Source organism: Mustela erminea, chromosome 18, assembly GCF_009829155.1.
Source record: "Mustela erminea isolate mMusErm1 chromosome 18, mMusErm1.Pri, whole genome shotgun sequence".
Taxonomy (NCBI): domain Eukaryota; kingdom Metazoa; phylum Chordata; class Mammalia; order Carnivora; family Mustelidae; genus Mustela; species Mustela erminea.
This window is the reverse complement of record NC_045631.1, coordinates 24,440,322-24,454,793: the sequence shown is the minus strand read 5'-3', so window position 1 is coordinate 24,454,793 and position 14,472 is coordinate 24,440,322. Positions and strand designations below refer to the sequence as shown.

Sequence of the window (14,472 nt, the reverse complement as noted above, 5' to 3'; positions counted from 1 at the left end):
CTCAGCACACTGAGATCCCTTCTCTCTCTCCCTTTTCCCTCTTGCTCTCTCCTCTCTCAAATAAATGAATAAAAAAAACCAAAACAAAACAAAACCAGAGCTTGAAAGTTTTATTTTCAAGGTCTATGGACCTCAATACCATGAAGCCTATGCATAACTCCTACATAAAAATTATGAATAAAGCAAATTCTTTTATCTCATTCAACATGATACTCCAGCAAAATATGAGTGTTAATATGAATGAGGGCAGGCTAGGGCTCTCAAGTGGGCTTCAATCCAGCTGAGAAAAACCCCAGTGAGCTCTCTTTAATTCCAACTCGTGATGTAGTATAAAGCTTTAACGGTTTGCATAAAGATTATTAGCCATAATGAGAACATAGGGACTAGAAAGAGGTACCTGCTTTTTATTCAGAATTCAAAGTCCTCTACTGCATAAAGATCACATGGTTACATCTACTTCCCAATTATTTATTAAATCAAAACTACAAAATTTATTCAATTTTTAAAAAGATTTTATTCATTTATTTGACAGAGAGAGAGAGAGCGAAGAGAGAGGGAACACAAGCACAGGCAGGAGAGGGAGAAGCAGGCCTCCCGCTGAACAGGGAACCCAATACAGGGTCCGATCGCAGGACCGTGGCATCATGATTGGAGCCGAAAGCAGACGCTTAATGACTGAGCCACCCAGGTGCCCCGATTCCATTTTTCATCATTCACTCCTAAGTTAACATCATGACATAAAGAAGGCTGGGATTTTAATAGATAAAACCCACAAATCTTTTTTTGAAAATTTTTAAAATTTTTATTTATTTGATAGACAGAGATCACAAGTAGGCAGAGACAGGCCAAGAGAGAAGGGGAAGCAGGCTCCCTGCTGAGCAGAGAGCCCGATGCGGGGTTCGATCCCAGGACCCTGAGATCATGACCTGAGCCGAAGGCAGAGGCTTAACCCACTGAGTCACCCAGGTGCCCCCACAAATCACTTTTATTAACCACTTTGGAACTACTGTGTGAAATTCATTATTGCTCAAGATTTGCAGCTTGGGGCTCTGTTACTTAAGTAATCTGATCTCAGACCCACCCCTCCTTTTTTTTTTTTTTTTTTATGAGGAACTAGGTCCCAAGCTTGGGTGTTCTGAGAACTGAATTCTGGATTCCAGGAACAACTGTGTCCTGCCACTGATGCCAGATTTATGATCCACCTGGACCAGCTCTGCTTATCAAAATACAGAATTCTTGTCTACTGCTTATGGTGGTTCTTCAAAGATGGAAGTTGCTATTAATAGATATATCCTAACAGAGAGTCTCAGAAGCCAGTATCTGAGTGTCGGTTACAGAAAGACAAAAGATACTGCCCAGTAGAATCTTGATTACCTTAATAAAAAGGATAAGGAATATTCTCAACAGGGATAACCTAGTAAAAAAGCAGTATCTAGTACATAAGATACTCTAAATTCTCAGATGAGACATGAAAAGTACATCAAATTGGAAGCAGCAATCACAGAAAGTAATTTTCTCTTTCTTTGGTAGTAAAATGTTTTCATCCTTCATAACCAAGCCTCCATGACCTACACAGTGCTAATGGAATATTTCAGGTTCTGTCCTGTCTACAGGGGTTATTTTCAGCCCTGGCTCTACCTGTCCGACCTGGGAATCTCTTACAGCTCCCATAAAATCCACCACTTCAAGGTCTCCACAGCTGTTCAAGCAACGTGCAGTCCCATAAAAGCAACCAGAGTGCATAGTCCTCAACTGTGGATCCTGGGAGACCAAAGGACGTTTTCAATACTGAACCTGTTTGGCTTGCACAACAGTCAAGAAAACTCAGCAAATGCCAAGCTGGTTAGCTTCATCTGATGGAAGCTGCTGAAAAGGTCTTCCATTTGGAAGCATTTATCAGTTTTTTTGGTGTAACAGCTACAGCTGTGGGCTTTCTGAGTGTGAACTGACATATGTAAGCCATGAAATACCAGGGACAGGGACCATCTGCAACTGATTGTCTCACAGGCTGCGACTCAAATGTAGGAGTAGCAAGGGACAGAATTTTCTCAAGGCCACACACTGGCAAAAAACCCTTTTGGCTGACTAAGATCTTAAAGATATGAATAAATAGGACTGTAAGATTGTGTTCTTTGCAGCTGGGAGCTTCAGCACTTTCTGCCCTAATCATTCAAACGTTAAAATGAAAGAAGTTGTTTTATTTTATTTTATTTTTTAAAAGATTGTTTTATTTATTTCACAGACAGAGATCACAAGTAGGCAGAGAGGCAGGCAGAGAGAGAGAGGAAGGGAAGCAGGCTCCCTGCTGAGCAGAAAGCCCGGTGTGGGGCTCGATCCCAGGACCCTGGGATCATGACCTGAACCGAAGGCTGAGGCTTAACCTAGAAGTTGTTTTAGAAGAGACATTCAAAGAAAAAACCCAAGAGACATTTTTGCTAAAATTCATCCTCCTATCTAACAATCCTTATGTAGGATTTAAAGGCGACAGATTGATAACAAACACCATATATAGGAAAAACCCAATTCTTTATCCATAAGTTTACCTCCAAGGCTCCTAATTTTAAAGTGGTATAGAAGGAAAGAAGAATTTTTATAAAGGTGCTATCAGACTTTCAGGTAAAGATAGCAGACTGAAAAATCACAATGATGATTTCCTTCTCCTTAAAGAAATTCTGCCATAATTAAAGAAAAAAAAATTTAAGGGTATAAATTATAAAGATAAGGTAGGAAAAAAATACAATAGCAACAAAGTCTGGGTGACTGTAAAAGACATGGATTAGCAGCACCACAATTCTCAAAGACTCAGGACTGGCAGCATGTCTGGAACTGTATGGGTTGGAGTGGGGGGATGCAGGGCGGGAGTGCCAAAAGAAAGAGCATTAAAATGCGGTTGTAGTCCCAAATCCCCACCACCACCACTCTAAGCTACCTTAGCCCCTCAGCGAAAAAATAGAGATTAATTCTTTTAGAAGATAAAATACACGGTACTTTGAAGGGTGTCAGGCATGGCTGAGGGGTGGTGGATTCAGTGAATTTATGCATAATGAATGCTGACACTCTCCAGCCATCTTTCCCAATGTAGCTGCCAGAAAGCTAGCAGAAAGCCTTTATATTCTAGACAAGAGAGTCAAAGATAATTTTTGGAAGAATTAAGCCAGCCCAAGAAGACAGACATTTAAGTACTAACACAGAGGATTCCAGTTGCCCTCAATGATAAGTAAAATGGAGCTCTGGTCCTGGGTCTCATGATTTAGAAGCCATACTCTGATCTTCCTCTGGCCTCCCCGCAACTCATGGACAGAAGAATCATCAGGACCAAAGAGATATGCCCAGACAGAACACACAGAATCTCCTGGCAGACAGACCCAACACTGTTTTCAGGGCCTGCTTGAGATACTTCTACTAATCATTTTTCCTGAGGGTCAGTTAGCATGCCCTTAGGTCCAAGGAATGACCAAAGGGTAGAGATAGGATGAAGGCGACTAGGACGTGAAAAACGTTTCTCCACTTACACTCCTGAGTGGACAAATGGGGAATTTTAGTAGAGAACCAAATGGAAATCCTAGAGGAAAGTACAACATGTGAAATGAAAATTATAGTGGATGAATTTAACAGAAGGCTGTAGTGTACAGAACAAAGAGTTGGGATACTTGAAGATATATCAATAGGAATTATCCAGTAAAAAGAACAGAGAGAACGAAGACAGTTTCAGTGATCTGAGGGACAATATCAAGTAGTCTAACATTTGTGTAACTGGAGTTTCAGAAGAAGAGAGATAATTGTGCGGGAAAAATTTGAAGAAATAATGGCAAAATTTTCCCAAGTTTAGGAAAAACTATCAACTTACAGATCCAAGAAGGTCAGTGAACCCTCAGCCTGGTAAACACAAGGGAAACATCTAGGTACATAATGGTTAAACTGCTGAAAACCAAAGATATTAAGAATAAGAGAGGGAACCCACAGATCAGCACCATCCAAGAAAACTTTCTGTAAAGGTGGAAATGTTCTGCTTCCATAATGCCCAACCTAGTAACTACTAGCCACATGTGCACCTGAAATGTGACCAATGCAACTGAAGAAATGAGATTTTATTTTAATTAATTTCAATTTATATAGCCACATATGGCTAATGCCCATCATAATGAACAGTGTAGCCAAAGAGAATTATGAGATATCAAGCCATCATAATATGTGCACTTTAGTGATTCAAACAAACAGTAAAAATAGAAACAAAACAGTTTAAGATATGGAGGTAACTGGAAACTTAAACACTGGGTATTTCATGTTAAGGCATTCTTATTAATTTTTTAATGGGAAGAACAGTTATTGTGGTTATATTTTTTTAAAGAAACCTGCTTTAAAGATATATATATTGAAATTTCACAGATGAAATGGTATGTCTGAGATCTGCCTCAAAATTAAATGGAGTAGGGCTATGGACGGGGTATACATGAAAGAGTACTAACTATAGATAATCACTGAAGCTCAATGATGGGTACGGTATACAGGGACTCATAACACTATTCTGTTTACTTTTGTAACGTTAAGAATTTTCCACAAAAAGTTTTTAAAAAGTAGAGCAAAAGGAGAAAGATGGAAAATAAGAAGGTAAAACAGGGATTGGCTCAGGAGGGTCAACATCCAAATGACAAGACTTCTAATAAGAGAAACAGAAAATAAAGGGAGATCTACAAATTTAAAAAAAAAAAAAAATCCCAGAACTGAGGGCTACAAGTTTCCACTTTGAAAGAGCCCAGTGAGTACCTAGTACAATGGATGAAAAGGCTCATACCTCTTGAGGGACATCATTATAAAATTTCAGAATATGAGAGATAGAGAAAGGATCTTAAAGGCTTTCTTTTTTTTTTTTTTTTTTAAGATTTTATTTATTTATTTATTTATTTGACAGAGATCACAAGTAGGCAGAAAGGCAGGCAGAGAGAGAGAAAGAGAGAGAGAGAGAGAAAGAAGCAGGCTCCGGGATCCCAGGACACTGGGATCATGACCTGGGCCAAAGGCAGAGGCTTTAACCCACTGAGCCACCCAGGCACCCACTTGTAAGCTTTCAATAAGAAAGAACATTAGCGCAGAAAAAAATCAAGAATCAGAACCACATCAGACTAGAAGGAAAATGATTCCTAACCCAGATACACAGAAACTGTCAAAAGTATGAAGTAGACATTTTAGAACATGTGAAACTTCAAAAACTTTATTCTCTATATACCCATTCTCAGGAAGCTACCAGAGGATATTTTTCATCAAAATGAGGAAGTAAACAAAGAAAAGAACCATATAATAGGAGACGCAGCACTGAAACGAGTTGAAAGCAATGAACTTCAGAGTGATGATGAAGGGAGATCCCAGGATGACCGCCAATCTTTCACAGATAAGAAAATCAGTCCAGAATAGAGCAGGTCAAAAGACTCCAGAAGGGACTTCAAGAAAGTGAAAAGTGAAAAGACTCCTTGGAAGGGTCTGATCTCATGGGAAGTTGGGACTGAATTATAATTAAAAACACAAGAAGTTAAGCTAACAAGAAGGGATAGTTATTAACAGGTAAGTATGCAACTGCTTACAAAAAGTTTTTTTTTTTTTTTAAAGATTTTATTTATTTATTTGACAGGCAGAGATCACAAGTAGGCAGAGAGGCAGGCAGAGAGAGAGAGAGAGGGAAGCAGGCTCCCCGCTGAGCAGAGAGCCCGATGCGGGGCTCGATCCCAGCACCCTGAGATCATGACCCGAGCCGAAGGCAGAGGCCTCAATCCGCTGAGCCACCCAGGCGCCCCAGCTTACAAAAAGTTTTATGGAGAAAAAAATAATTACACTTTTTAGCTCAGCTTTGAAGTATAGTCCTAATAATGTAAACACTGCGGGTGCCTAGGTGGCTCAGTCTGCTAAGTGTCTGACTCTTGGTTTTGTTTGGTATGATCTCAGTGTCATGAGATCGAGCCCCACGTTGGGCTCCCTGCTCAGCAGGGAGTCTGCTTGTCCCTCTCCCTCTGCTCCTCTCTCTCTGCCTACTTGTAATCTCTGTCTGTTAAATAAATAAATAAAATCTTTTTTAAAAAATTTGTTTATAGGGGGCGCCTGGGTGGCTCAGTGAGTTGGGACTCTGCCTTCAGCTTGGGTCATGATCTCAGGATCCCGGGATTGAGCCCCGTGTCAGGCTCTCTGCTCGGTAGGGAGCCTGCTCTCCCCTTGCCTCCTGTCTCCTTGTGATCTCTTTCTCTGTGTCAAATAAATACATAAATAAAATCTTAAAAAAAAAAAAGATTTAAATTATTTTTAGGGTGGCTCAGTTGTTAAGCGCCTGCCTTCAGGTCAGGTCATGACCCCAGGGTGCTGGAATCAACTCCCACATGGGGCTCCTTGTTCAGTGGGGAGCCTGCTCCTCCCTCTGCCTGCTTTGCCTGCTCATCCCTCTGCTTGTGTTCTCTCTCTCCATAAAAGATACATAAAATCTTTTTTAAAAAAAAAAGTTTATAAAATCATGGACAAAATTAAAACCAATGATCTCATAAGGGTGTATACAGCCCAGTGAGAAAGGAAGCCAAGCAGCTGCGGGAACTTTACAGCATTTGTACAAAGCCCAGGATGAACACAAGTTATGTTGTAGTCTATTGTCTTTTTGCAGACACTGACTTGATGAAGCAGTCACTCACCAGGTGTCAAGTTTGAAGAGGTATATTGGGAAAATGTTTCTAAGCAACGAATACAGATGAAATGAAAGTCAAGGATATCAGAGTCAGAGACAACTCTTTTAGAAGTTAATTCTAATTTAGACATTTGTTAATTTTTTTGTTTTATTTAAATAGAGGGAACCAATTCTCTTTTTAAAAGAATAGGATTGTATGCTATAAATAAACTCAAAATCAGATCCCACCAGAGGCAAGCTAAACTTCATGTACTGTTTATAAATTGGATTCACAAAGGCTTTAACAACCAACATCGGTACAGTAGGAGACATTTTCTTGGCTCACATCTCTACTAGGTACTTAATTCTTGTCTCTAACGTAAAATCTGTTTTACATTTTAAGAGAGAATAGTGTCTTTTCAACCTTTGAATAGCGTTTCAGTCAGACCATAAGCAAGTAAGTTGTTTGATGAGCACTGTAATAAAACATTTTTAAAAAAATATTTTATTTATTTGTCAGAGATCACAAGTAGGCAGAGAGGCAGACGGGGGGGGGGCGGCGGCGGTGAAGCAGGCTCCCTGCTGAGCATAGAGCCCAATGTGCGGCTCGATCCCAGGCCCTAGGGTCATGACCCGAGCCTAAGGCAGAGGCTTAACCCACTGAGCAACCCAGGCGCCCCTAAAACATTTTTGTATTAAGTTCTACACGACAGTTCTGGCAGCTGGGTTTATTTGTCCTATATATTGAAAGGAAATTAGCCAAAATAATTTAACCCACACCGCCTTCTGAATTTCATTTCCTCAAACTCCAAACATTTTTTCCTTTCCTGATTTTATGGTCTGAAGTAGAAAAGCACTAATTTTTCCACATGAGTTCCTGGGTTTAAACACTATGTAAATATAATGTTTAAACACCAATCTTCACCTGGCTTCATCTGGATCTTTATGATCTAAGCTTACTGGAGTTAATATCTGATTCTTTTTGTTTATACTGGGACAAGGGCAGAATGGAAGCTGGTATCTAAAGTTAACCACCCCCCTTAAGCTAGCCATTACTTTCAATAAGCACCAGCAGACATTAAATAGAGCTGCCCGTAGAAGAAAATAAGTGTTTTTCTTTTAAGTTTTTGCTTATTTTCTCCCTGGGAAATGTCAATTTATGAGTAAATAGTCATAATTATGACATCCTTGAAAGAAGATGTAAAATTTTTAAAGGTCTGCGTCCTGTAACTTCAAGTTTGCAAAAACAAAAATTTACTAGTCCTAATCAATACTTCTGAAGGAAGGATTTGAACTAAGACTCAACTACTCTTATGAGGGTTCCTTATTCGGGATGCTCATTTCACTGAAGGAGAAATGGAATTACAGATAGGAAGGTAAGCTGACATTCATTTATTTATTGATTCCGTTTTAAAAGCAGAAAAATTTGCCCTGGTTTCTGTGACCCAAATTCCCTTTCCTACTTCTACAGTAAAGCACTCTTGCATTCATGCTGACTGTCCTCAAATACTGTGCTGGAGGCTCTGTGGGCCAACAGGAGGTTAGATTTCAATGCAAAAGGAGCAGGTGTAGATTTGGGTTAGTTCCTTACTTCAGGATTCTGTGCTGGAAAAGCCCCTTAGCACACTGCTCTCATCATAGTAACAGCCAGTTCCATCTACACAGTAATCCTGTTTTGTTCTTCTAGTCTGAGCCAAGTTCTTTCATGACTCACTCATCATTGCTCCAAATCATTATACCCTTTGCAGAGAAAGAGGCATCCACTAACTGGCAACAAGGTAGGGAACTGGTGAACAGGCTTGGTGTGCTGGTATTTAAACTACTGAAAGAACATTAGTCTTAACTCCAAGTAACTGCACTGGTGATGTCTCACCATCAGTACTAGGATGCACACTGCTATTTCCAGAAGATTGAGCAATGGTATCCAACTTGTCTTGACTGGAAAGTGGAAGGTTGATATTTTTCTTTAATCATTTTTAACATATTTTATATTTTTAGTCTCATTCAGAATATTTATTTCAAGTTCTTGGTGGAAAGGGAATACTCATCCTCTCTCTGCTGTGTCTTCTGTCTTTCACAGCACACCTTTCCCTCTTTTTATGGTTCAATTTGTGAGCTGTTTTTTGTTTTTTTTTTTTTAAAGATTTTATTTATTGATTTGAGAGAGTGAGCAAGCACAAGCAGGGTGGAGGGGCAGAGGGAGATGGAGTTGCTCAACCAACTAAGCCACCCAGAGGCCCCTGTGAGCTCACTTTCAAAGAGATCTTCTTTCAGCTGGGAGTTCTGATGGCTCTGAAGTTTAGAGCTGTTGCAAAACCAGTTGTTTTGCTTCTGCCAGGTACCCTGAGTTTTACCAGCCCTGGACCAATTTTACGTTAAGTTACTGGTGTGGAGAGCGCTGTATCTACATATCTTGTATAAATTTAGACTACATGCCCATATATTATGCCATGTACGGCTAAATATTGGGCCCTGGATTTGTCGTAAGAGGGCATACAGAATACTTGCCAGAGAGAAACTTTTCCATCACCTGCCTTACTGGAAACATTCTTCCCAGTTTCCCTTCCACTGTGGAAGTCACCCTTCCAGGGTATCAGCTCTGTGCAGAGACCAGTTACAGTTCCCAATCTCAGGTGGACCCAGGGTTGTCTCTCTTGTCCTTACAAGCATTTAAAATCCCCGCGCCTGGGTGGCTCAGTGGGTTAAAGCCTCTGCCTTTGGCTCCGGTCATGATCCCAGGGTCCTGAGAGTCCTGGGATCGAGCCCCACGTTGGGCTCTCTGCTCAGCAGGGAGCCTGCTTCCTCCTCTCTCTGACTGCCTCTCTGCCTACTTGTAATCTCTGTCTGTCAAATAAATAAATAAAATCTTAAAAAAAAAAAAAAAACCCACAACAGCTAGGGATTATATCTGTCCTAATAACCCTTTGATACTGCTACACTTGAGCTTATAAGCTTACTAGTCTGCCTTCATTTACCTGAATATAAGCTTGAAAGGCTTATATTTCAAAAGAGAAGTTCAAAACAGATGAAAACTGAGTGAAACTCTCAACTAGTACTTAAGCATTCTAAAAAATTCAGCACTTTCAAGATCAAGAGGCTTCTGCAGACCTGATAAAGTTCTGAGCTCCAGTAAGACGCTGCTACTTACAATAGTTATGTGCTAATAGGGAGCCTTTAAATCCAAATAACCGTATTTGTGGTTGTGTGTTCAAAGACAGCCTCTACATAAATCTGTTCTCATATAAATGACAAATCTGCTTCAAAAGTCTTTAGAAAAAAAGGTTTGTAAATAAGTAATACATCTTTACAAGTTTCTAAATATTTGTTAAGTAAAAGAATGAGTAACTTCCTATGTCAAGGTATGACTTTTTTTTTTTTTTTTTTTTAAAGTAGGCTCCATGCTCAGCATGGAGCCCAGTGTGGAGTCTGAACTCACAACCCTGAGATCAAGACCCATGCTGAGAGTGAGCTGGATGCTTAATGGACTGAGCCACCCACATACCCCAATCTGTTTTTATTTTTTTTTATTTTTTTAAAAGATTTTATTTATTTATTTGACAGACAGAGATCACAAGTAGTCAAGCAGGCAGGGAGAGAGAGGAGGAAACAGGCTCTCTATGGAGCAGAGAGCCCGATGTGGGGCTCAATTCCAGGACCCCAGGATCATGACCTGAGCTGAAGGTAGAGGCTTTAACCCACTGAGCCACCCAGGCGCACCCTGTTTTTATTTTTAAATTAAACTCTACACCTATCATGAGGCTCGAAATCACGACCCCAAGACTGAGTCACATGCTCTGCCAAATTAGCTAGCCAGGCACCAGAGTGATTCTTTTTTTTTTTTTTTTTTTCTTTTTAAATTTAAAAAAAAAAAGGGGGGGGGGACCGGGTGGCTCAATCATTAAGCAAACGACTCTTGATTTCAGCTAAGGTCATGGTATCAACCCCTGAGCTGGGCTCTGTGCTAGGCATGTAAACTGCGTAAGATTCTCCCTCTCCCTCTGTCCTTCCCCTGTGCCCTCTAAATAAACTTTTCTCCCTAGTTATTTCAAACCTGACCAAATCTAATATGAGGAAGAGAGAGGGGCTATTTTTTACATAAGTGAAATAAAACTGGAAAGGTATCAAGTTGTACCCCTTCAGTGAAATAAAACTCTAACCTGTAGGTTATTCAGAGGTTCCATCTTCATGACTGGGCCCAAGGTGTTGAGAGGCAGGGAGACGTCAATGCTCTGGTTCGGCATCAGTGGTGTATGGATGGCCAGAGGAGTGCTAGGGATGACACCAAAGCTAGGAAAGTGGATGAAAAAATTCCAGAGGTTAATCAGGAGGCAAGCTTTAGCCACATCTTTGGGTTCCAATGATTCATTGCTAGATTTGAACATAATTTTCAATAAAATTAAGTGGAAAAAACAATGGAACCAAGATGCTTAATTCTAATTTGCTGTAACACTGATTACAATATAACCCATTTCCCATTAAATGGATTTGAGGAAGGAGAAAACATTCGTAAGTACAGAACTGCTTTGCTAGTTTCTTATGTTTCATACCACTAGAGAGACAGATTTAATAAGTTTCTTCCTCTCTTTTTTTTTTAAGAACATCTTTTCTTAGAAAATCCTTGGGAGAAAGAAGACTTAAGAATACACATCCTGTAAAGTACGATAAATTAACTTTACTTCATAGCTTGATAACCTGCCTCAGCAACCCAGAAGATTATTTACTGGTAATTCTAATTTTCTTTTTTGTTTACCTATATAAGACACAATTACTGGAAAAGAGACAATGAAAGTTAAGCAAAATTCACTGGCTTAGACAATCCAAATAACTAGGACAAGCTGGTCACTTTCTACGCCTAAGGCAGGGAGTGTGTACCTACCAGTTTGACTTCATAGAGAAGCCTAATAACAATCAAGAATAGTAAAGAGATGGGAAAAACCCGATTCTGGAGTAACATAAATAACAAATACATATGAGAGCAGACATATTTTGGTTTGGCTTTTGTGTGTGTGTGTGGTGTTTTTTTTTGAGCAAGAGTGGCACTAGAGAAAGCGAGCATATGGGCAAGCAGAGAGGAGGAAGGGGCAGAAGGACAGAGAGACTCTTAAGCAGGCTCCACGCTCATGACCCTGAGATCATGACCTGAGCTGAAATCAAGAGTTGGACACTTAACCGACTGAGCCCCCCAGGTTCCCTAAGAACAGATGTGTCTTATGTACAAGAAATACAAGAATTTCAAATAGATGGAGCGTAAAGGGAAAAGTAGACCTACAGGTGTAACAAATACACAAATGAATGATATAAATTTATATTGAATTTGTGTTCTAATTAGCCTCAGGAAGGAAGATGGGACTATAATATTTATAAAGTAACTATAGAGTTTATATAGGTAATACATATAACTATAAGGTTTATATAGGTAATTATCTTTCAAGAGTCATAGGATGGCAGAAGAAACATTTTCTTTTTCCTAACCTATGCTTTGGAATATCAAAATGTAGTAATAAAGTGATCCTGAGAATAATTCACGACTCATTTTGGTGTAATATTTATAGATTAAAAAACCACTGTGCTCTTTTGATCCTGTTCTCATGGTCAGCAAACTCTATCTGAAGGCAATACTGGGATAGAAACATGACAGCAGCTTAGTTCCTAATCTTTGAATTGCTCCTCTTGGAAATGATACAGAAAAAAACAAAGAAAAATTCCTTGCAAAAAATTCTCTACCCACAGACAAAATGATTTATCTACGTAGAAAACTGTAAGGAATCTACAAGAAAGCCACCAGAACTAATAAGAGAATTTAACAAAGTTGCATAAGTTCAACATAGAAAAATAAATACTACTTCTGTATTAATGAGAATGCTATTTTTTATATCATCAAAACTACGACATACTTAACTCTGATGATAGACATGAAGATCTATACAAGAGAAATTATAAAACAGTGCAGAGAGAAGTTAGAGATAACCTAATAGAAAAAGCAAGCTGATGGATTAGAACTCGGTATTGTTTGATATCAATTCTCTCCCAAACTGATCTACACTCTCAAAATCCCAGCAGGCAAAGGACCTAGAATTGCCAAAACAATTTTGAAAAAGAGCAAAAGTGGGGAGTTTGTACTATCTGATTTCAAGGCTCACTATGGAAAAAAATAAGTTCGTTTTGACTCTCTTACTTTACACCACATTTAAAAATTATTTCAAAATGGATTATAAAAGTTAGTGTTAGAGCTAAATCTATACCACTTCTATTAAACACACACACACACACACACACACACACACACACACACGAAAAAAGGTCTTTGTATCCACAGGCCAGGCAAAGATTTCTTAGAACACAAAGCGCATAAGCAATACAAACCTTTTTCTTTTTGAAAGACACTGTTAGGAAAATAAAGGCACAGAAAATATTTGCAAGACATATATCTGACAAAGGATTTGCACCCACAATATATAAAGAACTTTTACTACTTGATAATGAAACTAAAAAAAGAAAGATCTGAGCAGATACTTCACTAAAGATATAATGGTCACTACACTGATGAACAAATTACTCAATATCATTAGTCATTAGGGAAATGCAAATCAAAATGAGAAGTAAATTAAAATGCAAGTCACTATAAACTCATAAGAATGGCTGAAATTGGTAAATAGCTGGAAATAGAACTAGTCTGACAAAAGGAAACACAGACTTTCTAGATAAGTGATTTCTAATGTACCAAACTTTCAATCTAAGGTATAAAAGTTATTTCCAAATGCCTAGAAATAAGTAAGGCAATCACTGATATAAGTTGTTACTGACAGATTTTATTAAATCTGCTTAAAGGTCCAATTACTACTTTATCAGAAACAAGTGTGATTATCTTTTTTATGAATAAATGGACCTGCCATCAAAGTCTAGCAGGCAGTTTCCTGAAGCATGATATTTAATATAAAACAGTGATGTTTCAGAACTACAGAAAATCAGTATTTACATCTTCATGGTCCCTTCCTTATTAAGGCAAAGAATTCATTGCTAAAAGCAGATCGCTTGCCTACATTATTTAGCTAACAGGTGGACAGACTATGTTCATCAACCAATTATGTTCATTTTCCCCACCAAAATGTGGGCTTTGGATACTCGTCTGTTTTGTTCACTATTCTAGCTCCAGTACCTAGAATGTCTGGCACATAGATGCTACAACATTATTTGTTGAATGTATAAATGCATTTCAATGAAAACTTTTTTTGTGTGTAAATGGTTTATTAAAAACTTCCTAGTCCTAGAATCCTTTAAGAAGGCAGTAAGTTCTGGTTTCCTTTTTTTTTTTTTTTTAAAGATTTTATTTATTTATGCAACAGACAGATACACAGTGAGAGAAGGAACACAAGCATGGGAGGGGAAGTGGAAGAGGGAGAAGCAGGCTTCCTGTAGAGCAGGGCGTCTGATGCTCGGCTCAATCCCAGGACCCTGGGATCATGACCTGAGCCAAAGGCAGATGCTTAACGACTAAGGCACCCAGGCACCCCTGGTTTCCGTTTTCCATATGGATGAGTTTCCCAACAAAATTTCGAGGGCCTCCAGAGTGGAAGCTGACAAGTGAATAGACATGCAAGACCAGCTCTCACTCTACACCCAAATGTGCCAACATGAGAGTTTTAAACACATTGTTAAAAATGGAATATTGGCAGGCACCTGGGTGGCTGAGTTGGTTAAGCATCTGCTTTTGTCTCAGGTCATGATCCCAGGGGCTTGGGATGGAGTCCCACATGGCACTCCCTGCTCAGCTGGGAGTCTGCTTCTCCCTCTGCTCCTCCCTCTGCCCCTCCCCCTGCTTGTGCTCCCTTTCCCTCCCC

General features: G+C 39.3%; 1 protein-coding gene across 2 annotated transcripts in view; it reads right to left on the bottom strand.

Moving 5' to 3' along the window:
• Positions 1-14,472, bottom strand: part of AP2B1 (adaptor related protein complex 2 subunit beta 1) — a 129,130-nt gene that overhangs the window by 28,778 nt on the left and 85,880 nt on the right. For both annotated transcript variants that reach the window (XM_032319599.1, XM_032319600.1), the window contains one exon: positions 10,792-10,921. In XM_032319599.1, the coding sequence (XP_032175490.1) occupies positions 10,792-10,921 (130 nt within the window). The remainder of the gene's footprint in view (positions 1-10,791; positions 10,922-14,472) is intronic.